The sequence below is a fragment of the Equus asinus genome, chromosome 7 (genome assembly GCF_041296235.1).
Source record: "Equus asinus isolate D_3611 breed Donkey chromosome 7, EquAss-T2T_v2, whole genome shotgun sequence".
In the NCBI taxonomy this organism is placed as follows: Eukaryota; Metazoa; Chordata; class Mammalia; order Perissodactyla; family Equidae; genus Equus; species Equus asinus.
Window position 1 is genome coordinate 4,661,012 of NC_091796.1, and position 26,040 is coordinate 4,687,051.

The 26,040-nt window shown below is 45.1% G+C and overlaps 1 protein-coding gene across 2 annotated transcripts in view; it reads right to left on the reverse strand.

Moving 5' to 3' along the window:
• Positions 1–291: 291 nt before the first annotated feature.
• The window catches only part of ZNF407 (zinc finger protein 407), a 448,885-nt gene continuing 423,136 nt past the window's right edge, over positions 292–26,040 (reverse strand). Inside the window, exons 9-10 of one of the 2 annotated variants that reach the window (XR_011504354.1) lie at positions 824–2,743; positions 292–583 (exon numbers count right to left, since the gene is read on the reverse strand). Coding sequence is in view for 1 of the 2 variants with exons in the window: in XM_070512851.1 (XP_070368952.1) it covers positions 1,413–2,743 (1,331 nt within the window). In the remaining variant the exon portion in view is untranslated. Of the gene's footprint in view, positions 2,744–26,040 lie in introns of both variants that reach the window. The other variant, XM_070512851.1, reaches the window with a different exon arrangement.

A 26,040-nucleotide genomic window follows, 5' to 3' on the forward strand; every position in this document is an offset into this window, starting at 1 on the left:
TCTCTGGAAGGGCTGTGAACAGTACTTCTATTTAAACCCAAAAGGTACCATTTTCTCTTCCTTTTCTGTCTGTCTGTTCTTCAGAATTTTTTGATACTAACCACGGTGGAATATGTTATTGTCACCAGAATCTGCCTGGGCCATGTGCCAAACATTCCGAAAACAGCACCACGCTGCAGACGTCTGTGAGAAACCAGGACACACACACACGCGGGCAGAGGGGGAGCACCCCGGTCAGGCAGGAGCACTAGTTCTCTTCAGGCTCTACAGATGCCCATGGGCCGGCTGCTATAAATACAATGCCATCATTGTCTTTTAATGTTATAATTTTATTTCAAAGAAAAAAGAAACAGAACAAAAACCACCTTTGCATTTGGGGAGGGGATTAGTTTACAAGTTTGGAGAAGGAAGAAGAGCAATCGCATCGGAAACGAGTCGTTGGAACATGACCTTGCATTCCGCAGCTGCAGCGAGCCCACAGCTGGACACACGCGAGGCCGGGCAGCGCCAGCGCTGCAGGCGCAGCTCCATTATTAATGTTTAATGTCAGCTCTTTCACACCGACAGAAGCCACAAATAAACCCTGCAAAAATGATACCAATACGAACATTCATTATAAAAAGCAAAATATTGATATGAACAGTATTTTCCAGAGTGCACATTTTATATATAGGCTTTATTGTACGAAACTAAGTCAAAATTGGAAGCATCAGGCGGTCTTAATCAAGGTACATTCTAACTGAATATAAACGTCAAGGCTTTTCTTAACCATAGGGTGAAGGAGGTTTCTTTAAGCAGAATGCAACCAGAGCAATGAACATACCTACAATCTCTGCAGAGAGGGAAACGATACAGGAAATGAACGAACAGGCTTCCTTTGGTCTGGGGACACTGTGGAATACTTGTAGCTGCATTTTTAACCAAACATATAATACAATGTTGAAACGGCGACACGGGGCCTGTAAGAGCAGACATGTCTCAAGCCACAAGACACCTGTCCTTCTCTTCCCCCCAGGGCACAAATCCTTTGCTAAGGGAAATGGGAAAACAGTTGTAGGGGGAAAAACCCAGGAAAACACTTAGCTTCTCCCCAGCACAGTAGACAGAACGGAGGGAAGATGCGGTTAACAAAAGAACCGAACAGTACACAGATCTGGTCTGCACAGGCTCTCCCTCTGGAGCCCCGGCCGCCTGGGCCTTCTTGGCCATGCTCAGCAGCGGTCCCCTGGCCCACTGGCCACGGTGCCTCGTGTGCGCTCCCAGCAGTGGCTGTCGGCCTGGCCTCGAGGTGCGGCTCTCCTCTGGAGCATGACGTCACTGCCTCGAAGGCTTTGCAAACGTTCAGGGAACGCTGTACCCATGCGAGCTGGGTCTTTCCACGTCCGCCTGTGCCAAGCGTAAAGACCCACGCTTTAGGCTTCTTGGAGTTCGTTACTCTCTCTTTGGCTCTGAATTACTGTCGCTGCTGGGGAGCCATCTTGGGTGTAAATGACCATACTCGTCAACTGTTCGGTTCCATTAGGGACCATGGCCTCCGCGCTGAGTGCAGCCCCGGCCTGCAGGATCTCCTGAGAGTCTGCCGTCTCTATCACAGTGTGGGAGTACATGCCCGTCTCATCTTGCACCCCCGGGGGCAGTTCTGTCACAATATAATGAGTCGCACCCTCAGGAAAGTTGCTGCTGGACTCCTGGACCATAGCCTGGACTAGCTCCTCAGTCACGATGATCTGTGAGATCTCCCCGTCCGATTCAGCCAGATCCACGTGCTGGCCGTGGGCCTCGGCCTCCTGCATGATGATCTGAGAGCCTTCTCTGGCCAGCATGTGGACGGTGCCCTCTTCATTCACAATGACCTGTGTGACGCCTTCCTTCATGAGCTGGCCAGCTGCGGCCGAGTCACAGACAGCAAACTGGAGTACCCCCTGCACCACCTTCTTGAAGGCCACCTGGGCCCGCTCCTGCGAGGCGATGACGGCCGAGGGACGCACCACCTGGGTCAGCACCTCCACGGGCTCCATGGCAGTGGGGCTCTCCTGAATGTCCTGGAACATGTGGATCTCGGGAGCTTCGGGTGGGGCGGCAGCATGGGACACCTCCTGACTGGGCAGCTGGACCAGCACGTCCTTGTGGCCAGATCTGACTTTCTCTTCGGGCCCAGCCCTACCTTCTGCCCCTCCCAACTCAGTGACTGCACACAGCAGGGCATCCAGGGCAGAGGCCGCATCTGGCGGGGAGACGCTGGCCTCTGCGAGATCTAAGATCTCCTGCTTGGTCACCTGCTGTATCATGGCACCACCTGGGCTCAGGGGTTCGTCCACACCGTGGTCTTCCATTGAGCCCCCCACGACCACCACCTGGGTGGCTCCGTCGGCCAACTGCTCTGGCAGGACCGTCCCGGGCGCCACCCCGCCCACGTGTGCCCCGCTCTGACTCGCGGCGATGACCTGCCCGTCTTCCGTGATGTGCACCACCCGGGCCACCTGGCCGGCCAGCGCCAGCGTCTGCAGCGTGGCCGCGGCTGTCTCCTCCACGGAGGCATCGAGGGCGAAGTCCCCGTCGTAGCCCTGGATGATGATGACCTGCTGCACCTGCTCGGGCGCCGCTGGCCGCCGCCCACCCCGGAGGGGCCGCTCTTTGACGGGGGACTCCTCCGCCAGCGCGGCCGCGGTGAAGGGGCTGTCCGTCTCCACGAAGGTGGCGCCTTGGCCCTTCAGACGGCATTCGTAGGACTTGGAAACAATGCCTATGGGAGACAGGGACCAGTTAGAGCCTAGAAATATGACTTTCAGGCTTAAAAGTACGACCATTTTTCAACAGAAACATTACTGTGAACCCCACTCGGAAGGGGAAGCACTCCCGGCGCCGGGGCTCTGGCGGGTGTGCTACTGGTGCAAGGGCGAAGACGCTGTGACGCTAGCGGGCACGTTTCCCTACTCCTGGTTTGTCCAGTACAACTCTATCAGCCACTGTTTGCTCTTGCAGTTCCCAGGGAGGAATACGGTCAACACCCCCCCATGACTGTCATTTCTAACAAGACAGTCAGCCACTGGTGGTAGTGAAGGTAAGTAAATAGTCAGTAGCATCTTCCGGCTCAAACGAAACTTTTTTCAATGTCCAAATATTACAGAGGGTAGCTTTGTTTACTCAACCAAGAGAATGAAAGCCTTGCATGTTAAATTTAAAGCTATGCAGTCGATAAGAAGAGCTGCAAGAGTTTAATGCAACAGGTATTTATTGAGCATCTACTGCGTGTCAGGCTCCAGACTTAGGTGAAAAGGCAGCTTGCCTGCCAGGTGTAGTCCCCCATCGGTCACTGTGTGCCAGGCCCTGGCACAGAGTCTGGATGCAGGCTCTTGGCCGCTTGGGGACTCAGGAGGGAAGCATAACAGGTCAGAGCTGAGGGGCAGCTCTGAGAGCGCACGGTCTTATTCTGCGTTGTGGGTATATGTCAAGTGTCTGGCACGCAGCAAACATTCAACAAAGATGTGTTTGTTGAGTGACTTAAAGATTATGTAAGGTGACAAGTACCACAGTAGAGAGGTAAACACATTCAGGCTGCAGGAAAGAATATTCAGGAAAGATGAATCAAAGCAACAACTTTCCCAGCCTGCCCGAGGGACAGGACCACCCAAACAATCACCCTGGGCTGGGAGGGGAAGGGCTTGCGGCAGACGCAGCAGGAGCCCCAGCAGAGGGGAGGAGGCTGGGGCACCGCGGCATGGGGCAAGGGGTGGGGGCACCCTGCCGTCAGGGGATTAGCGCCTTGGCTCAGACTCCATCACCGGCACTCAGGCATCCAGGCAAAGGCTGCAGAGAGAAGGGCCTGGCATGTGTTTAGGCAGGAAGGTAAAACGAACGCATCTATCTTACAACTGTAACAGTGGGTACAACATTTATTTTGTAAATGCTAGCCCCAAATTCCTCTTAGTGAAAGCACTGTGATTGTTTCAGAAAATACTGAGATAAGCCCATGGGACATGGGCACGTGTGAAAGTAAAGAGACAAGAAGAGCCGGGAAAGGAGGAGGAGCAGGGACAGGAGTGGGCAGTGAAGTGCTGGGGGGCGGGAAGGGTGGGACCCTCCAGAGCCACTGCAGGCTGCTTGCCGAGCTGTCCACCCACTGGTCCCAGGTCCCATCTGAAGGCAACTGTCCCTCACAGCCTGCAGTCTGTACTCTGGACACGGCCCAGGAAGGCAGAGGAATCCTGAAAGGCCCGTGGCTGCTACAGGACAGAGAGTTCCCAGCCCATCTTACACGCGCCAGGGGCCAGAGACTTGAGCTGTCCTCGCGCTTCTCAGAGAAGGCTCTGAAGGCAGAACCCAGGATGGGAGGGGAGGAGGCCAGAGAGCCTGAGCGCAGGGGCGGGCAGGACGGGAGGCGGGGCGAGGCGGGGCCTGGCCAGGGGCACAGGGCGAGTGCACACACCCACCTCCCCCAGCGTCACCTGCAACACAGGCCAGTGCGTGTGTTTAACAACCTGACAGTAAAATATGACTGAAAATCACAATCTTTATTTTCATAAAAAAGAGACTGACTCTTTGTTAAACAGAGTTCCTGTTTTCTTCTTTAAATCTCAAATTTTCTATCAGTTTTCTTCTTATTGCCTCCTTCCCTCCTAAGTAAGAGAATGATCTATACATAACTATAGTAAGCATTTCCATATTTCAATGGCAACCACATTTTTGAGATATTTCACTTTATTCTCTTTAATATAGGTCATTTTTTAAAAATGCATACTTTATTCTTACCAAAGGAAAGAAAAGGACTAAGAATTGTTTGATTATTTATTGCTAGTATCCCTTAAAAATAAGACCACGATTTTGCTTACCATGTTGGTGCTGTTCTGTCAGAAGGCCTTTCTTTCAATACAGTCTGCTCTAAGCACAGACCCCAGACAGGGCCCACCCTCCAGTGGGCACAGTATCTCATGCAGGATCCACAGAAGCTGTTGGATCATATTTACCAGGAGGACACGTCCAGACTCATACCCAGACTGTAGGCGATGGTCCTGGATTTGGAATCACGGTAAGTTATAGAAAGGCAAACTCTGGCCTATTTCACATACAATGCTGTGAAGTTGTGATGTCCTGCATTCACTTGTCCAACAGCTGGAATCACAGGAAGTCACACTATTGCACCCTCCTTAACTTTTGAGGCCAGAGAGAGCCTCCACTTGGAAGGGTAAGGGAGCAGGAGAGCCTCAAGAGTGGCACTTGCTGGAGAGTGTGTGGCACTAACTGGAGCAGAGCTCACTGCAGACCGAGGCTGCAGGATCGATCTTCTGTACAGCAAGTTCTTTCAGCCTCTGAGGCTCTGATTTCCAGAGAGAAAGTAAAATGTATAAGTAGTCTATTTTTTTTAAACAAAGATTAGGACCAGTTAACATTTATTCTTTCTCAGAGAACTCTCTATAGCGTGAATCTTAGAAAGATTATGGAATCATAAACTCTTAGGTCAAGAAAAGACCTGTGGGGTCAACCAGGACGATCTCCAGTAGCAGAACCTTCTGTTTACACATTCAGTGCCTTCTGAATATTATGACCAGGGAACGCTGCTCGGGCTGGGCAGATAGCCATGGGTGAACCATGCCTACCATGCCCCCACCAACCAGGCAGACATAAACCATCACACCTTAAAGGTCAATTAACCTTCCCAGAGGAGGGTCCAAAATGTTGATGATTCTGGCTTAGGGAATTACCTAGCGATAATGTACCTGTCTTCCCTCCTGTTTACTGAGAACAACTGGGGACCACTAAAGCAGGCTCCCAGCCAGCACCTCTACAGGCCTCCATTAGCAAGCACTTCCTGAACACCTACTGCGGGACGCTTGGCAGGAGATGTCGTAGGACAGCTACCCGTAGGGCTCTGCAGACTTCCCAAAGGTTATGTGAGCACATGGAGAGTTTTCAGGGAATTAATCTAGGGCATTTAAACTGACCTTCCCAGGGATATGGCTGCTGAAGAGAGCTTCCTCCCGTCCTCCCCCTCCCCCTTCGCCCTTCTCCTGCCTTACAGAAGGAAAACACACCCTCAGGAGGGTTAAAGTTCAGAAGGTAAGCATGAGATTAGGTTAAACCACACAGATCCTAGAAAGAAAGGGCTGAATCACTGTCTACATGCTTCAACCTAATCTCATGGTTTCTTCTGAACTTTAATCCTCCCTAAATTCTTTCTCTTCGAAGAGGTCAGAACTGGGCTCAGAAGGCCTGATGAAGGCGAGACTCCACAGACTGATGTTCACACCTCCACGCACACCTGAATTTAAGCTGGGCGGGTGTTGCCATTCCTGGGCAGCTCGCCATCCACTAGGACCCAGAGACCTTTGTCTACTGTACCTGCCAAGGTCCTCCTCTGGTATGCCTGCAATTACTCTCCTCCCTCTTCCTTTCTACCGTGTTTGTAACATTCTCCTCCCCTCATTACACCCTAAACTTGATTTGTTTGTTTCTGTCCATTCTCTAATTTCAAGGTCATTTTCAGTTTAATTTAGAGTTTGGGGAAAAAAAGAAAAAAGAAACATAGATACAAAAATAAAGAAAGAAGCCTTCAAATCACCCTCTCCTCCCCCCCAATTAATTACAGAAGAGGACATGGTGCCTTTACATTAAAAACAGGAGAAACTACCGTGGTTGGGAGAGAACAAAAATCCTGTTCTTCGGTCAGCTCTGAAAGAAGCCCTATGCGCTCGAGTCCAAGCAATTCCCTTTAGTCTGTGACGGGCTGGAGGACTACCCTCTGAATCCCTTGCAGCATTGATAATTATGCTATTCTGAACTACTTACTGAGTGTATTTGAATCTGGAGGTGGGTTAAGCCACTTCCAGATCATTAAAGTAAACTACATGGGTAAATATTGCTGTCACTACGTGGTGTGATGAAGCTTAACAACACCAACATCGCACCCTCTGCTCAGCGCAAGCCCAGCTATTCCATCACAGTTCATAAATGCGAGTGCAGGTCCATCTTTTGATTCAGCAATTTAATAACTTCGAGTGCTGTCAGTACTGCTTTGAAAAATAGCACCTATAAAATGTAACAGCCTCAATCAGATTGAAAAAGATTCACCCACTGAAGATTCTTCCATTCCGACCATAATGAATTAATGTTGAGCTGTGTAGAAGTTCAAGTGTCATTTAAACTAATGTGAATCTCTACTGTAACTTTAAATTCTAACCGGGCTATGACCAAGAATTTACTGGGTACATCAACTTCAATTTTTGAGATCTTCCTAGTAAATATGAACTGTAAGGCTCACCAATGCAAATGGCCAAATGCATACGGTATTTGTTAAACAGGAACTTTGTACAGGTCTTCTCCTGAACTGCTCAGTCACCGTTACAGCTCCAAAATCACACGCATCCTCAATGGAGCACGGCTGCCCAACAGAATATTTGTATTACATGTTATATTGTTCAAAGACAATGTTGGATCTTAGTGCAACGACAGCAGCTAATCAAAGAGCATATCTAAATCAGTGCTTTTTGGATCTGTTTCCAAGAGGACAATAAATAGCTTTGTGGAGAAGGTGCAAATGAAGTTAAAATGCAGCCCAGCGCCCGTTTATGAAATCCCAACCCACTGATCATTTGCTTTCATGAGTACAGAGATGTCCTCCCTTCTCAGGGCTAAAGGCATCGGAAGTCTACAACTCGGCTGGAATCAGAAGGGTTTTTTTGGGTTGAGGATTTGTTTTCAGGGAAATGATTTCTACTGAGGCTCACTTCTCCAGAAGATCATTATGAAGCTCAGTGCCTTCCTGTGTGTTGTTTTTGAAGAGAACACATCCAGAGTTGGAAAGCACACACCCCGCCAGGCTGCAGGGGAGGGGTGAAGCCGCAGAGACTCGTACCCCCACCCCGGGCTAACGGCTCCGCACGGCTGTCTGCTGCGCTTCTGGGAAGCTGGAGATGGGGTTGAGGACCTGACTACCTCCTTTTGGTATGTGTGTGATTCTGGTGTTACTGTCATCATTTTTTCCCACAGAATAAATACCTTATGCTTTTGTTAAGCTTACATTTAATTAAAATGTACAGAATTTGTGCAGTAAACTCGAATGAAACAAATAAAACAAGGGCCCCCTCTCTTGAAGGCATACGTTGTGAATGAAAAATGTCACTACAGACTAAAAAATTTTGCAGTAAACAGGGCCTACAGAGAGAAGTTTCCCCTGTAATGACATCCATAAAATACACAAATGGCACTTTTAGTACCATCCTGAATATGGCATTTTCTGTGCTCTACACACAATCTAAATGGTTTGATCATAGAGCATAATACTCCATTGGGTTTATAGAACAATCAATGTTCCATAAAATGATGTATTTATCCAATAGTAGGCTCAGCAGTTACTGGCGTATGACATTGCAGGACACAGGCTCGGGCTCCTCGGCGCACACACGCTGGCTGTAAAACTTACCCACCACCACTCCAACAACTTCATCTCATCTGCGTCAAGTAATTTGTTGGAGCCTCAGCTTGGTTTAAAAAAACCTTGTAATAAAAATTCATAGAATTTTCAGTAGAATGAAAGCCAATGACAATAGAAAGGTCACATTGTGTCTCCACTAAACGGGTCAAAGGTCTCTAGCAGTTCTAAAACTGAAAGTAGATTTCATGCATCGCGTAGCAGATAAAGATGGCATTAGAAAGACTTGTGTGGGGTGAAATGCCTAATGCGATGGGGAAGCCTGTGCTAATATCCTGTGTAAGCCACTTGGCTGCTACCAGCCAGCATTTATTTTAAATTTCTAAGCTTCTCCTGAAACAGTGTTACATGTTTATACATTGCTACGTTACATCTCAGATACTGTGGGTGTTTTAAGTTTTATATTTTGGGAGGGCACTAAGCTTGAAAATGCTAGGTTGGTTCATCGTTATAATTAAAGTACCTGGAACATGATGCGATTGAAAAAGTAATACATTTTGCATAAAAATTTGGGGCATACATGACACTGTGATTCTTAAGCCACATATAATTTTTCTCGACTTCAATTTTAAGATGTAATTTTAACAAGAATGTTAAGAAATCATACTTAATGTCTATTAAAATGAAACAATATTAACAGATTATGCTAATAAATTAGAGCCATATTTTAATGTCACAAAAGCTTATAAGTTTTTCAAGTGAAAGCAGGAAAAATGACAAATTAAAATTCAATGAAATATAAGCTTTTAGAAATTTCAAAGAAGGGAATAAATTATTCTTACAACAGCAGTCACCAATAGTATAGCCAGTCAAATCGATATCAATAATTGCTCTATAATGTATTCATTTGGGGACAATAATAACTACCAGTGTTACTGCAGGATGTCCCTAAGAGAGCTTCTACTGAAGTCCGGTTTTGGAGAAGCAAGTGCCCTCCATATTAACACAGCACAAATTAGGGAGCGTGCCCCACACAGCCGCTCCGCACTGCCTCCGGCTCCTGGAGGAAAAGCCCAATCAAGCGGGGTAAGAGTTCCGATCTGGTCTATAACCGCAGGGGTTACAGTGCCTCTGGGGCTCATCCCCATGCCGAAATGACAATTTTGCCATCATTTTTCATTTTTTGGAGAGAACCAAGGATGGTTAGTACCCTACATTTATTATTTTCAAGAGTTACAAATGCATTCTGGTCATTGTTAATAAAATTCATACACAAATTAGAAATATTTAGGTTATTGGAGATACAATATTAAAATTATTTTTAGTATTTGGCATGCTTGTTAAATACGATAGCTATGCTAGTGAGACTTATTTCAGAGCACAATCGTGTTTTGCTCATTCTGAACCCTAACCTGCTATAAGCTGGCCTAAGGATGTGTTAGATATGCGACAGCATAATAATTAAAGTTACCAAAATAATTTTGGTAAATATCAGCTTTATGCCACAAATAAACATATAAAAGTATGTATACAAGAGTTACGGTGCAAGTCATCGCTCCAGCCTCAATTTCAGGAAGGCCATTGTTTTATAAGAAGAGATGAGGAAAATTATTTTTCTGTGAAAAATTAACTGAAGTCCACATCATTTCAAGAGACTGTTTCACATCACTCCAAATACATGATTTCATAAGATACACTGTGCAATTTTTACTGAAGGAATACTTACATCAAGCCAGGATACACATTTAGGCAACAAAAGTCTTAGTTCTTTTTTCTCAATTATCATGAGTACTATATTTAGGACTGGTAATGATCGAAGATAATCATATAAGACCCCTGAAAGAAATTCTAAGATATTCAGAAAAAACTAAGAATAAATTTTATCTCAAGTTGGAAATACATGATCAGCCAGGTTTCTAACTTCACCACGAATAGTCTCCGTGGGCCTAGATATTTCCATGGGCACTGAAGAGTGACAAAGAATAAAAGACAATATTTTACCTTTAAAGTCACAAACCCTAAGAAATTTTGTATTATATCAGGCCCTTAGGTATATATTATCATTTTCATGCATGAAGCTCTAACAGTAATGGGAGCCATGCACACAAATCTCACACAGGAAGATAAGAATAGTCCTTTAAGGTTATCTGAACAGGCCTTTCTGGGAGGGACGTGAAGGGCAGGGTGTGGTTAACTGTTTCTCTGCTGCTACACGGGCCTGCAGGGAGCCGGCCTGTCGATAGATCACAATGTGACAACCATAGAACTTTGGAAATTTGACTCATGTGACAGAAATAGTGTCATCATGCTTCACGAGGGTGATGAAAAGGGACTTTAAAGTTAGATTGTAAAGTGCTCTGCTCTTGTCATTTACCCATGAAGAGCACTTCTTAAAAACAGCCAGCTGATTTACTAGCCGAAAGTGCTCAAGTGTCTTAATTCTGCCTGGAACAGAGCAAGCAGGGGGAAGGGAGGCTATGTGTTTGGCATTTCGTACCCATTTTTGGGTGTCGAGGTCTTGGCCACTGGGAGGTGGAGTCTGTCTTGGGCACTTTCTCTCCTGCCTTCCAGGATGTGTACCTCCCTGGGAGCGCGTGGCCCCAGGGACCCAGCCCTCACCCTGCTCCTGCGCATCAGGATTACTCGTCACAGCTGGCAGAAGGCAAGATGGAGGCACCCCCACACTCTTGCATTCGGGGGATTTAGGGGCTTGAACAAGTCGTGAAATTTCAGGCCAGCAGCGTCCAGGAGTCTTCTTGAAGGTCAGAGAGTCCAGATACACGGCGGCCCAGTCTGCTTACTGTAAGGCCGTCTCTGCTGGACTTTAAAACCTCAACTCAAACTAGCACCGACATTCTGTTTTGTGCTATAGAAACAGAAAATTAGGAAGCCCAACGACCTTTTCCTAAGTGTCCTCTGACATTCTTACAGAGCTCCCAATACAGATAACACAATATTGGGAGACAAGGCCTATTTTTCAAAAGTTGTACACATTATACACATTTTAAAGGGTAAAATTATGCAAATAAGCAGCCCAGCCAACGTCATTAGCAGGCACTCCTCCAACAAGGCTGACTTTAAAGGCTAACGGGCAGATTAAACTTGTCTCCTTTTGTTTTTCTGGCAAACCCTATAAAGAGATCACATTCATTTTTGTAGGTATGTTCAGATTTCCTGTATGTTATAGTGTCTTCATCTCTTTCCCGAGGAAATGAGAGGAAACAGACATTTGTCTTCATTGTAGACACTTTTGTACGAAGGTAAAAAGCAAACCCTCCTCCGTAACAGCACAGAGGCACCATTAAAATCAAATTTACAGTAAACAGAACCTGCAGCTGGGGTAAAACGCTCACTGTTAGTATTTTAATTATCGGCAAAGCTTTTGGAGGTCTCACATCTGCTCCGAGCTGAATGACAGCAGCTGCTGGTGTACACTTAAAACAATGTGAATTTCTTCTCCACATATGAAGATGAGTCATCTGTTCTGGGCACATCACTGCTATATTCCCATTAAGCTGGCAGCGCGTGTGAGGGGAGCCTGAGTGTCTTATGGGTGGCAGAAAGGCCTGACCTCTTCACAAGGATGAGATCCAAAGATGGCAACCATCCTTGAGTCTGGGAACAGACATCTGGATGGTGCTGGAAGGCACTGTCTCCTGGGGGTAGCCCACAAATGCTGAGGAAGCTCCAGCAATGAGGAACTGAACACCACCCTCATAGGGACTTCTGGCACAAGCAGAGTAAACTGAGGCAACTCAGAACACTCTGTGAAAGTAAGAGCAAGCAGTGGGTATCGATCCTTCCTCCATCTACCCAGGCTGACTCGGGGAGTGCGTCTGGGCACTGGCCTTGATGGACGGTTGGGCCTGGCCCCCAGCCCTCTCTGCACGTGAGGACAGACCCGAGGAGGCGGAGGGCCAAGAGGTGGGGTAGATGCTGCCAGGCCAGGGTCAAGGTGGAAAACAATAACATACTTTCTTTCTAACCAGTGAATACTTCAGTCTTTATTTTGAACATCTTCCTAAATGCCCGTTAAACTCCCATGTTAAAATTGCAGAATTTCTATACGCCTGGGATAATAAAGGTTAAAACTGATTTAAAAATATCAAACAAAAGACAAATTTGAGGCTTGAACCCTTGCTTTGAAATGAGTGGAATGAATAAAAACAAACTTACAAATTAAAACACTGAGTAGAATGCCAGCAATTGAAAGCTGTTAATGTGGCAGAGTGGGTGAATAGCCGCAGTTTCTCGCCTCCACACACCTGGCTGGTTTCCCTGAGGGGCAGGGAACGTTCACAGGGCATCCCTGGGCAAGCACACTACGACACCCAAGTGGACATGGGCTCGGGCAGCAGGACAGGCAGTACCCGTAGTGGGACATGCTGCTGACTTTAAAGGTGTCTGTGTGTCCAGAGGCGACATTTCTTGCTGTTGTGTCTGCACAGTGATGCACGCCACCGATAAAGTCCTCAAGCAAATTTCCATGGTGCATGTTTTAAAAACGTACCATGTCTAGTGAGGTGAGAGTACAGTCGGGGGACAGAACATCACACGTCATTCCACTGGGCTGCATCAGGATATGAACTTGAAAATGATCTCTCTCAAATTATTATTAGTTTGCTAAGGAACTTTGTTAAATGGACGGCACTATTTTGCCTTTCCACTAAAACACTGTTTAAAAAAATTCGATGTTGCTGTCAGACGGGCAGGCCACAAACCAACCAGCATGAGCTCCTGATGCTGTCTTGGAGCAACTCACACCCATATGTAGGAATCACTCAACGTGACAGACACGCAAGAAAACAAGAGCAAAGTCCTATCTATAGTGGCAGGGAACAGAAGATGCAGGAACCCCAGAAGATGTTTGGTATGGGGAACGGTGCCTCGAACAAGTTGGGAATTCAAACCACCACGTGTAATCAAAACTCAGGAGCTCCCATGAGAAACACGATGACATGAAGCAAGTAATGCTGGTGTTCACACGGACACCCTGCCGTTGCCCACTTGAAATAACCTTCAACAAAGTTTAGGAAAGAACTTAGAATGTGTTTTAGTGGGTCACTTCTTGCCCCAGAATTTCCCAGAATCACATAAAATACAGCGACACATCTGCCACTGGTGGAGCTTCAACAGATACAGAAGGAGCAAAAGGCAGGCTCCCTGGGCTGGGCGACAAAGAAGAGGGGTGGCGCCTTCCTCCCCTTCTTCACTAGCTTTGCTGTGGATCAACAAAGGCCTTGTCTTGATCTTCAAGGAGGCAAAGCTGAGCAAGAATGAATGCACGACTCCTATACCATTAACAGCACTTGATAATTTAATTACATAGCGTCACATAATAGGGTATTACTTTCTGAAATTAAAAAAAAGTATGTGCTTAGTCACATGTCAAATTGTGTTTTCTTAAAGCCTACATATGCGCGTGCACACACACATCTGTACACACACGCACTCACACGTGCCCACGCACACATGCAAGCACAGTGTACAGTGCCCACAGTCTGCCTTCCCCTCCATCCTGCTCGGCATCCCACTCCTCATCCCAACATCTTCACGAAGTGTGAGTCTATGATAGACAGGCTGGCAGCGTGGCGATCAAGCAAGAGAGGATGGTCTCTGCTCTCTAGGGAGTTCACCAGGAGCGCCTTCAACAGAAGCTTCTCCAGGGGCCTTACCTGATAACAGACCCGAACTAGCACCATACAGCTGGAATAAAAGTCTAGAGACCCAAGGCTTGTATAACACTTGTTATTTCTTTAATAGCTGTTAAAGTTTTTAAGGGGCGGGATATTTAAGGAATTGTAACAGCTTTCAAACCTCCAAGGTTCAGAGTTTACACTCTATGTCAGTTCTTCACTCTTCCCTAGAACCTTGAATAAGATCTCCGTCACTATTCATGTGGCTCTGATGCAATTCCTCTCCCTCATTAAGAGTTATTGTGATGGAAAATAAAATTATATCATTGATAGTCCTGAGGATGAATCAGTAAGTGGTAGAGAAAGGCAAGGATCTATTTCAGCTGGTACTAGACTTGGAAGAATAAATTTCTACGGTAAAAGTTAACAGTGTGACTACTAGAAGAATTTTCAGGTTCCCTAAATGTACACAGGAAGAATACACTTGAACACTTTTGTGATTTGTCATGTTTATGACCTATTAAATAGTTTCTCAACAAGCACAACAGAATATTTAGGTTCTAAGGCAACCATATTAAAACTTATCCATGAGAAATTAGGTATTTACACATTTTTAATTGCACATTTCTTTAATTTGAAAGTCACTTCAAGTTTTTCTTTTTTCCAATTGGCAAGGTATTACAACTAAGAAGTCATTTTGGTAAGGCTAGATTTTTTTTTTTTTTTAACAATTGGCACCTGAGCTAACAACTGTTGCCAATCTCCTTTTTTTTCCCCTTCTCCCCACAAGCTCCCCAGTACATAGTTGTATATTCTAGTTGTGAGTGCCTCTGGTTGTGCCATGTGGGATGCCACCTCAGCATGGCCTGATGAGCAGTGCCATGTCCATACCCAGGATCCGAACTGGCAAAACCCTGGGCCACATGCGAATGTAACCACTCGGCCATGGGCCGGCCCCACTTGAAGTTTTATAGAGAAATTAAGTAGATACTCTCATAGCCCTCTGTATATACCTCTGACACACTGAGTTACAATTATTCATAAACATGCCCATCATTCCCACTAGACTGAGGCCCCTTAACACGGGACTTTATTATCTACCATGGCATCTCCAACGTGTGGCATACAATAGACCTTAATAAATATTACTTTAAAAAGAGCATGAGAACCTTCCTTTACTCAAATGTTCATTAGCAATAAAGGAGAAGGGTTGGATAATCTTTACAATCCCTTCCAGTTAAGAGAAAGAGCATGAGCTGTGGAGTCAGCATACCTGGATTTCATTCCTCACTCTGCTTTGAGCAACTCACCGTTGGAAGACAATTCTCTATGGATCTCTTGTGTCTCTGCACATCTTGTGAGCACAGGTACTCATTGCCTTTATTCTAGATTATCTTTCCAAGGATGCTTCTAGAGTAAATAGTCTTGGAAGATGGAGACAGTGTCCTCTTCTAGAGCAAAGGGCAGATTTACTTATTGTCCACTGTAATAACAGTAAGTGTCCCTCTGGGGAAAAGGACTGGCCAGCTCACTGCTCATAATAAAAGATTTAGGCTCCCTTAGTTGATTCCTCTCCTGATGTTGTGTTCTTCACACCCCACTGTGTGTACAGGTGTCACAGGGCCTCTTCATGTCACTCTGTGGGAGCTGGGATTTGGGAATCCAAAAGAGGGTCCCAAAGAGGGTCAGGACAAATGCTGACCCTCTGCTTACTACTACTGCTGTGAGTAATAATGTCTGTTGTCTCTGATCCAGGAATTTCACGTCTTCTACTAGCATCCATGAACTTGGTGAGATAAGTTGTTAGTCTGCAAGATGGGTAAAATCTCAGACCTTCCACAGTACTAGACAGTTACTTGAATTCCTTACATCTTACAATCGTAATCTATAAAATGGGGCTAATAAGAATTATTGTCTTGAAGAATGAGATAGTCCATGTAAAATGCTTAGCTCTGTCTAACCCATAGTAAGGGCTCAGTACACGTCAGGCCTCATTATAATTTTCAATAAAATGCATCACAGTTCAGGTCATATCATCTGAAATTGGTATGTAATGTAACTAATGTATATGTGGATATGTAGAATAATCTGATATGATTAAAATATTTGAAGTATATCATAAATGTAGCAAAATTACATTTAATGTGAACAAATGTAAAGTCCTGCAATCAGGAGTAAAAAAAAAAACTTGCTCAAAGCAGAATGGAGAGAAAAGGACCTCCAAGCGGCAGCTGCCTGGAAGCGCCTGCAGCACCGTAGCTGCTCAACGTGAGCTCAGAGTCAGAACGGGAAGGTGAGAGCTGGAGGGAGTACTGGTCAGACTACACTCAGGGTGCGTGTGTTGGTTTGGGTCCCACATTTAAAGAGGCATTTTGGCAAACAGGTATAAATACAGAGAAGAGAAACAAAAATAATTAGGGACTTGAAACGCATAAAAAACGGTTTAAGCCTTCAGATATTACAGGATTATCATGTGGAAAGGAGAATAGATTCATTCGACATGGCTCTTGGGGACGAAACTAGAAGCAACAGAGAGAAATTACAGGAAGTAAACTTTGCTTCAATAATACTGACAGAAACGAAACACAATGCCTTAGTAACGAGTCTCCTAGTAGGAAAGGCTGGGCAGCCACTTTTTGGGGATATTGCAGAGAGGACTCGAATCAGGGCCTCTAATACCCTTGTTAATCACGTAGATTTGGATTCTAGAGCTCCTGAAGCTGAGAGCAGAAATTCTGCTGAATATTCATGAACCTATCCAAAGAGACAATTCGAGTGACTGACACATTTTCAGGAATCTGACAAACAACTATTTTGCCAGGATATGTTAAGTGAGAGCCTGCCAGAATGGGAGGCTGAGCTGTTTGACATCAAGTGATTCATTCTACCTCCATGACGCCAATCTCTGGCTCCGGCTCTTAAACACCCCAACAGACCTCTTTAGGTGCTACTCAGTTCCTTCAAATGCAAACCGAACATGAACTTTCCTCACAATTACCCAGATATGGTACCTGGATCTGCGCAGGCTCCTGTGGTTAGCACCTACTTCTCAGCACCTTTATTTCCGTTTGCGATTGTATTACCATATCACTTGACAGTGCACTCTTGATGAACAAACCCAAAGAAAATATAACGTGGCACAGTTTATTTAGAAAGACAGTGCGGTGGTTGTGGAAATGCACCGCTCAGAGCCCCTGCTGAAGGAGGCACAGGTAACAGACACCCCGGTGCTGAGATCCTCCCCCTCAGCTCCCCCAGGACGCGTGCCCCCCAGGCAATCACTGATGTGGGGTCTTCTCTGCCAGGTGACTCTGGCTCAAGGTGCTGCACTCTGTGAACATGCCCGCTGGACCTCCCCTTCTCGCCCTCCTCCCTTCACAGGGCTCCCATGGTGCTCTCCCTCCTCCACTTCCCTCCTCTTTTCCCTTACAAGGGTTGCCCTCCATGAGTCTCCTGCATGTCTAATCCCACCTTAGCCTCCTCTTCTTGGAGGTCTGGGGCAGCCCAAGTGGCTCTGAGAGTGGCCTGAGAAAGCAGGCAGTAAGACCAGGACCAGGGGCTTGCTCACTACCTGGTGAGGAAATAGGATGCTTGAGCAGCAGGTGGCACATGGTCCTTGGCACAGGGTGACGGTCCAGTTGGAACCTGGGAAAATGTCCCAGTAGTGGAGGGGAACACTGTTGAAGGTGCCATGATCCAGGCGCTTGAGAGATGTGGCGGCTGCAATGCTAACCAAGCCAGAGTGAGTGGCTGGTTACACCAAGCAGTCCTAACAGCACCACGCAGAGGAATAAGAGGAGATTGAAGGCCTTGAAGACAGCTTGCGGTAAGTGGGAGATCCAGAGGGCCTCCAGGTAGTGGACAAGAGGCCCCGAGCCCCACGTAAGAGCAGAAGACACAGCAAGCTGCAGCTAGAACACCGATGGCCAGAGCTCCTGAGACATGCATGGCAGCTAAGGTGGGTGTGTAATGACAGACAGTAGACAAAGAACGAAAAAGCAGAGGGAAGTGGGCATGCTGGAATGGAGACATCTGGAGAAGTCAGAAGAACAATCAGAGAATTATGTTCCACGAGGGGACCCCAGAGGACAGACCATCACACAGGCCATCAGGAATGTGCTGGTGAGAGAGACCCAGTTTCACTAATAATTCAGAGGTGGCTCTCTTCTGCAGGCAGGGTTGATGGGAAGAGAGATGGCTCGTTAATATCCATGGGGATGACAGGGTCCTGAAATGACAGGATGGCTGCAGGAGCTTCCCACCAGAAGCCAGGAGGCCGCAGCTGCCCTAATGACTGGCAAGGTGAGAGGGGCAGCCGAGGGGACTTGACCTGCAGGGGGCTGTGGAGATGGTAACAGAGCATGGCATCCTCAGGGGCAAAAGAGTCCAAAAGTCAACAGCATGTTGCTTAACATCAACAACCAAAAGGGGGCAAGAATGGAGGAACAGGAGGCAGAGGGTGCTTGGCCCAACAAAAAGTCACCATCCTTTGCCCAGTTCCCAGACATGAGACAATCTTCAGATCTGGAAAGTGGCTGGGCCCTGGAAAGAAGGCCCTGCCACATCAGAGTAACTATGATTCTCCTAGTCACCGCCAAAGGGATTCATCAATGGTCATTTGCCTGGGTGACTGAAATGGATTATCACACACTGGGTCTGAGTTAGCGATGACACCTGGAGATCCAAAGAAAGTATCACCATACATCCCCTGTAAGACCGGGTGCTTATGTGGGCGGGTCACAGAGGGTGTCCTGGTTAACACCCAGCTCACAGTGGGTGTGTGGGCTCCACAGACACAGCAGCCCTTACTTTCTGAGTGAATTTAGACTCAGGCCTTTGCAATGGCCTAGGTGAAGGAGATAAAAGGTAAAGACAAGACACGTGGGGTAGTTTCAGCAGGAACAGAAAATGAGAGGGATCTGAGAGATGCTTCAGAAGGACAATCAACAAGACCTGGAAATGACTGAATGTAGCACTGGAGACAGTAAGAAGGAAGGCACAGGTCTGTAGCAGGGTGATTTCCCTGAGTCCTTCAGGCCAAGTCATGTCCCCAAGCTCTCATTACACCCTCTACCACTCATTCCTAGCACACACGATTAATTATGTACTCACTACTGGGTTCATCTCCTGTTTAGTTCTGTCTCATCCCCTGGAATATAAACTCTGAGTGAGACGGGACCTTGACTGTTCCATCCTGTGCCTAGTAACTAGCATGATGTGTGGCATAGTAAGTTTTCACAACTACTGGTGGAGTGGATGACTGAACTGTGACCATTACTGGAGACAGGCGACACAGGAGGACGAGTGGGCACTCGTCCACAGGAGGGGGAGGGAAGACGGTGCCAACCCTTTGTTTTATTCTTGCCTTTCAATGTGTGACCAACTCTGTCCACCTTTGTGAGGTGGGAATCACACAGGGGGAGTAGTAGCCAGGGGTCCTGGGAGAGAAGGGGGATGGAGGGAGGTGGGAAGGAAGAGAGGAAGGAGTGGCGACATGGCAAAGGTGACACTCACGGGGCTGAAGCCTTCTGTCTAATGAGGAATGTTCATAGGAACACCTCTTTGGCTTCTCTCTGGACTTCTTCAGTCTCCATACTCCAGGCAAAACATGCCTAGTTCACATCCCTGAGTTCCTCCTTCCTTCCCTCTTCACTCTCTGAGCAGCAAGGGCTTAAGGACGAATAAGAGGTCAGTGGAAGCATTCCTCAGTTCGGCAGGAGCTGTCTGCACCTCCAGCCGTTTGCTAAGGTGCTGTGAGGGGATGAGGTCATTCAAGGCAGCAAGGGCAACTGTTTCCATTTTTATTTCAAGAAAATCTCTTATACAAGTTTTTAAACACTTTCTCCCGTAACAACAGAAGAGCTTGAGACTCTAAGTCTTGTGCTGTGAGCCTGAATAGTGGCTCCTCATGACACTTTCACCCCCGGGTTATGACAGTGCAACACTGCCCTGAGGGCTTTGACCATTACAGAATTTTAATGTGTTTCTATTCTCAGTCACATACTGTTTAATTTACGCCCGTAGTGGACTGCTGTTTAATGACTGCGAGCATAAGAGACACAGCAGTAAAATACAAGTCAAGGGACAAACTGCTATGATAGTAATTCTGCAAAGTTACCCCAAATTGATTTTCAGAAGATCTTTTATTTATATTAATTTGATCAAGATTCTTATACAGCACATAAAGATATTTCTAGTATTTCAAAAGCCAATCAAAAATGGGAAATATTACATCTGTATATATATATAATCTCATATCCCAAAAGAAAGCAAACATTATCAATTTAATTTTTCAAGAATAATGACTGTGCACAAGCAAAATACATTATTTGCAAATAAGTGGTTGCAAATAGCAGGCTCCCTTATCTTGTCACTTCAAAACAAAGCAAACATTTTAAATATAATTATAAAAATGTATGAAAATAATCTAGTTTTTTTTAAAGATACAAAATGTCAAGGATTCCAATATCAGCTCATGCTCTCAACTTAGAAGTCAAGTTGAGAATTAGATTCCTGTGGGAGAACCAAGAAGAGGTGTCTAGTCAATTCTTATTGGCAACATGCTTTGGGCCAGGAGGAAGGTTGGGCTTTGCTGAAAGTTGCGCATTTGGCAGTTACTGGAATACAGGCGGTGGTCCAAGATAACTGAGAGGTGAACTCACCCAGGCAGTGCATGGGAGGCTGAGAGAAGAGACCGAAGTTGATTAGACACCTAGGGGACACTGATGGGTGAAGAGTCAGAGCCAGTCAAGATGACTAGACAGTCAAGACCTAGAGTCTTGGAAGGCAAGAAAGAAGAGGATGATCAACTGTGCGAAGTGCCCAAAAGAAACACCATGAAGACTGGAGTTAGGTCTCCAACAGGTAATACATCACCAGGGAGACCAGGAAATTTATCCTTCAAATTAGAATAGTGGTGAGAGTTACAAGAGCAGTGACTGGACGGAACAGTGGGGCAAGAGGCGCAGACCTCACGCTATTGTGGATAAACAGGGTAGACGCCAGCTCAGGTTCCAATACTAACACAAGCAGACAATTCTGGCAATTTCCCTTTGGAGCACATCATTAATGAGTTATGAATACCAACACAAGGCATTTTTATACAAAAATCAGAAGACAACACTATCTGATTAGTGGCTCCATCAATACAAAGAAGAAAAGGAAGGTAGGAGAAACTTGAAATAATGTTCACTGAAATACAGAAATTCCTATGTTTACCTTCCCCTCTATTCACTATTAAATCTTGTCAAGTATTCTTCTTTACAAAATGTCCCATTCTTTCTTGGAGTCATGAGACAATCAGAATGACAGTACTGAATTAATTCCCCATTTGCTGCCGGAAAGAAACTCAAAGCTGAATTGCCAAAGGGCAAAACAGAGAGAGTGACACCATACATCTCAGCTTTTATGTATGTCCATTTGATTACTGTGCTGTGCAACTGTATTATCACGGAGATCTACCAGCTGTTGTCTTACTTCAATTACAGAGCGCCAAGGTATCTATTAGCAGGAACTATGCTTGGAAAAGTATTACTAAATATCTGGAGTTCCTAACAGAAATTCCAGAAAGTCCAGTGGATTAATCATATACAGAAAATTAAGGAAAAGAAGCCCTTCTAGCACAGCCTCCATTATGAAAAGCTGCCCCTGACTGCAGCCTGCCCAGGGGCCAGGGTGTGGACAAGGAGCCGCCCTGGACCTCAGGGCTGGAAAATCAGCCCCTGAGAATGGGCCTCACCGGCTTTTTCAGGCGTTCTGAGTAACTTCGGTTGTCTAGGCCTCCCTGGTACTACTTACTCCTATTGGCTAGCACAAACACTATCTGCTTTTATTTCTGACAATGTTCTGCTAGTGAATAAACCACCACAGATCAACTCTGCCTTTCAGTCTTCCGGATACAACATATAAACAAACAAACGACCTCCAAAATGATAACTCAGCTAGCCCACCTCACTGAGCTTGGCTGTCTCTTAAGATATGGTTTTATGATTCAATTTTTGGGCTTATTGTCCCATTTTTTGAATTTATTTATACGTAGAATCAGAATCCTAAATATTCTAACTGATATACTCAAAATTAGAGTGGATTTTGGATATAGCCTTATTAATAAAGAAGGCTTCCTCCCTTTTCAACCTACAAAGACACTGCCATGAACATAATGATTTATTTGGCCCAAACTTAGCTTGGACATATTGAAGGACAGAGGGCAAGGGACATTTGGAAGAAAAACAGCAAATCCTGCTAAGAGACTTCTAGCTCGAACCTTCACAGATAATGTTTACCTGGAGAGAGAAAGGTTTCTTTCCTCATCTTTTTTTAAATTCAACACCGGGAAAAGAAAATATCAAGGAGGGGAGGCAATGAGCACAAAGATTCTTTGCACAGCCATTCAAGGGGGCGTAGCCAAAGGTAGGTGCTGTTCTGCATAAACAGATTCCAAGACTTAACTGGCAGTCAGGATTCCACCTCGCTGATGGTCCTGGGTTGGTTGTGGACTGGCCCAACTTTCTAACTGTTGGATTATGAGCAAGTTTCAATTTTAAGTATCAGAACTATTAAAACTTTCCTCTGGAACTCCCAAATACAAGACAGATGGAAAACGAAGCAGTACTGGCTAAAGTGGGCAGAAGGATCCATGGCCCCCCACCGATCTCTCTGAGAAGGCCCAGGCTCTCGGTACCCGATTTAAAACCCATTGGGTTAGATGTCTTTCAACTTCTCCTCGTTGTAGAGTTCTGTGATTCCATGATAATGCTGATACTCTCAGGGACAGACTGAGCCCACTGCTTAGTCTACAGAAAACATTATCTATTGACTGGTGCCATATTATCTTTTAAAAATGAGATGGTGTAGTCAATCCTTTCCTGTTAGGATACGAATAATAAACATTCTCTTAAATATCTAACATATCCCCACTTCCACAATACAGTAGCCGATTGTGTTATTTAGATTTGGACATTAATCGGCTGACTGTAGCATTACAGCTCAAATGGGTCCGCAGTTATATTTGGCCCAGTGTGGTTGCAAATAAGAATTACTTCTGATCATTTGAATGGAAATTCAGAAACATTAAAAGAAGCCATGTTTAAACTGGCTGGTTCATCACATGCAAATACTATGCATTAAGATGGGAAACACCCATTCATGAAGATAATGAAAACTGACATCAATATGACAAAATAACAGGTTTATGGATTCTGAGACACACAAGCAGTAGATTTCCTCCTTCTGCTTAAAAGCCTATCTATCCACCCCACCCCAACTCATATTTGATCTGCAATCCAAAAACAAAGCCCTTCGGTCTGTTACATGAAACCTTATAAAATTACTCAAGATTCTTGACATTAAAGTTTCCACTTTTTAAAAGGAACAGGGTGCTGGGGTGACAAGTATTATAGCCGAGAACAAACAGTGCGGCACAGAAAGCGGTGGATCAATGGATGCCCGCGACTCTGGCATTCATAAAACAGCCACATGAATAGCACTGTGGAGAACAAAAGACAATGATGATAAAATTGGTGCTTTTGTTTTATAAGGCTGGCACAGATGGGCCTGGCATGCTTCATGTTTCATCTCTCGAAACTGCAGTCACATCTCCACTGTTTGCAGGCAAAGGGTCTACAGGCAGGAGGCCGATGACTTGCCAATTGTTTTGCTGAATGCCCCAACTTAAGCCAGAGAAAGGAATTTAAACACATAGACAGGTTGGGTGTGTTTTCAATCTTATGTAACCTGAACGGTTCAGTTGTTAACATGCATTTTAATTAAAACGAGTAACTTTTAATTTAGAGTTAGACATAAAGCTGTAATATAAAACTTTCTGTTGAGATGATCATAGCTACACATTTTACACACTCAGGCACGTGCACATACACACACACATTTTTTCCTAATCAAGCTGAAAAAAATTCATTCCCCATTCAGACACATATTGCTGACACTGCATTCTTTTCCTCTGCAATAATATCCTAGAAGACGGTCTTTGCTATAATGGAATTTGCACCAGTGTGTTTAGACTAAGTGTCAAGTTGTAGCGGTAACTAGCCTAAGTACCCAGAACTCTGAAATAGAAATAAATTTTTAGTCTTGGCCCAAAATATTAGGTACATGGTGATCTTTAGCAAAAAACAAGAAATTTTAAATACCACCACCATTTAACAATAAGTAGTAGTCTTTTTTCAATAAACCAGTCAAATATCATATGGTTTTAGTTGCATCTGACATATTTATATAATTTATTTAAAATAAAATACAATTAATATATTTATTTCACACTACCTATCTTAAACATATCAAGGAAAATCTCATTATTACTAGCAATCTTCGAGTCTCCGGAAAGGGCCATACAAATGATACCAGTACAGGACTATTCTAAGTTCAGATCTGCTTCATGATCTGAAGGATTACCTAGGGTTGTTCCTAACACTGGAAGAATAAGAGAAACAACAGAAGCAAACACTAAACCAAGCCAACAAAATCAGCCTGAAGAGAGCCTCAGGTAACAGGACCCATGGGCAATACAGAACCTTCTAGCAGTTTAAGTCAAAGCCACAAGAACAATCAAGGAATCTAGTTCAAAAGGCCTTTATAAAACAAAAAATTTATGAAGACAAAAAATTCTTTCATGAAGCTGTATGTAAGCAAGTTAATTTTGTGCACTTGTTCAAGAGCAAGACATTTTTCCCCCTAATGCTATACATATTCCTAAAAAGGGAGTGGAAGAATATTACTTGATCTAATACCAGTTCCGTAAATTATGAAAACTTTACGTAGAGGTTCTGAAGATGTCAGGAGAGGCCAACTGCTCTCATCTGTTGGAACGTGTTCAGTAGTGTTTTATATTTTGGCCCCAGGGATCAAAATCTTATGCTGACCATATTTGCATAGTTCTCAGTAGGTTTTTACAGAAGCATACAGTAGACACCAAAGATTAAAGGTAATCAAGATAATTCACAAGCACTCAGCAGCTCTAAGCTCCAAAGTGAACCTAGCAATTTAGCAATTTAAAAAATTCTGTCATTAATTATTCAATCAGCTGGCTCCCCTGAAAACAATTTTATGCACTGATATCTATCAGTCATATATACTTATTTGGAAAGTGGACTCTAACATCAAGACACAGGGCACTTTACTTGGCAAATTAAGCATTTTTATCAGCAGCTTAGATAAAGTCACAGGGGCAGCTTATTAAATTTGACCATCATAGAACATTGATATGGCTGCCACAGAAGTGACCCAATCTTTGGCTGCTTTAAGATCACACAGTACTTGCAAAAGAGAGCACTGCAATTATTCAGTGCTAGGAACCTGTGTTTTAATGGAGGAATCTGATTAAGGGGCACAAACTGGAAAACATCCACATGGATGTGACGTAGAAGACAAAGGGTTGGCCCAGACACCACACCACATGAACAAGGGAGGGAGGGAGGGACTAAGCAGGCTGGTGTGGCAAATCTAGATTTAGGGGGTGGAGATAAGGACATGAAAACAGTCTCTAAAAGTTGGCAAGCTGCCACATAGAGCTTGCGTACCACCTGTGTAGCTCTAGTGCATTGAAGTATGTTTTAACTAATTATGAAGAAGAATTTTCTAAAACTTAGAGCAGTACACACATGAAAACACACGCGAAAAGATGCTCAACATCATGAGGTGCTAGGAAAATGCAAATTAAAACCACAATGAGATACCACACACACTCACGAGAATGGCTAAAATTAAAAAGACTCAGGGGCCAGCCTGGTGGCACGGTGGTTAAGTGTGCACGTTCTGCTTTGGTGGCCCGGGATTTGCCGGTTCAGATCCCGGGTGCGGACATGGCGCTGCTTGGCAAGCCATGCTGTGGTAAGCATCCTACATATAAAGTAGAGGAAGATGGACATGGATGTTAGCTCAGGGCCAGTGTTCCTCAGCAAAAAGAGGAGGATGGGCAGCAGACGTTAGCTCAGGGCTAATCTTCCTCAAAAAAAAAAAAAAAAAGACATAATATCAAGCGCTGATGAGGACATGGAGCAACTAGAACTCTTATACATTGCTGGTGGG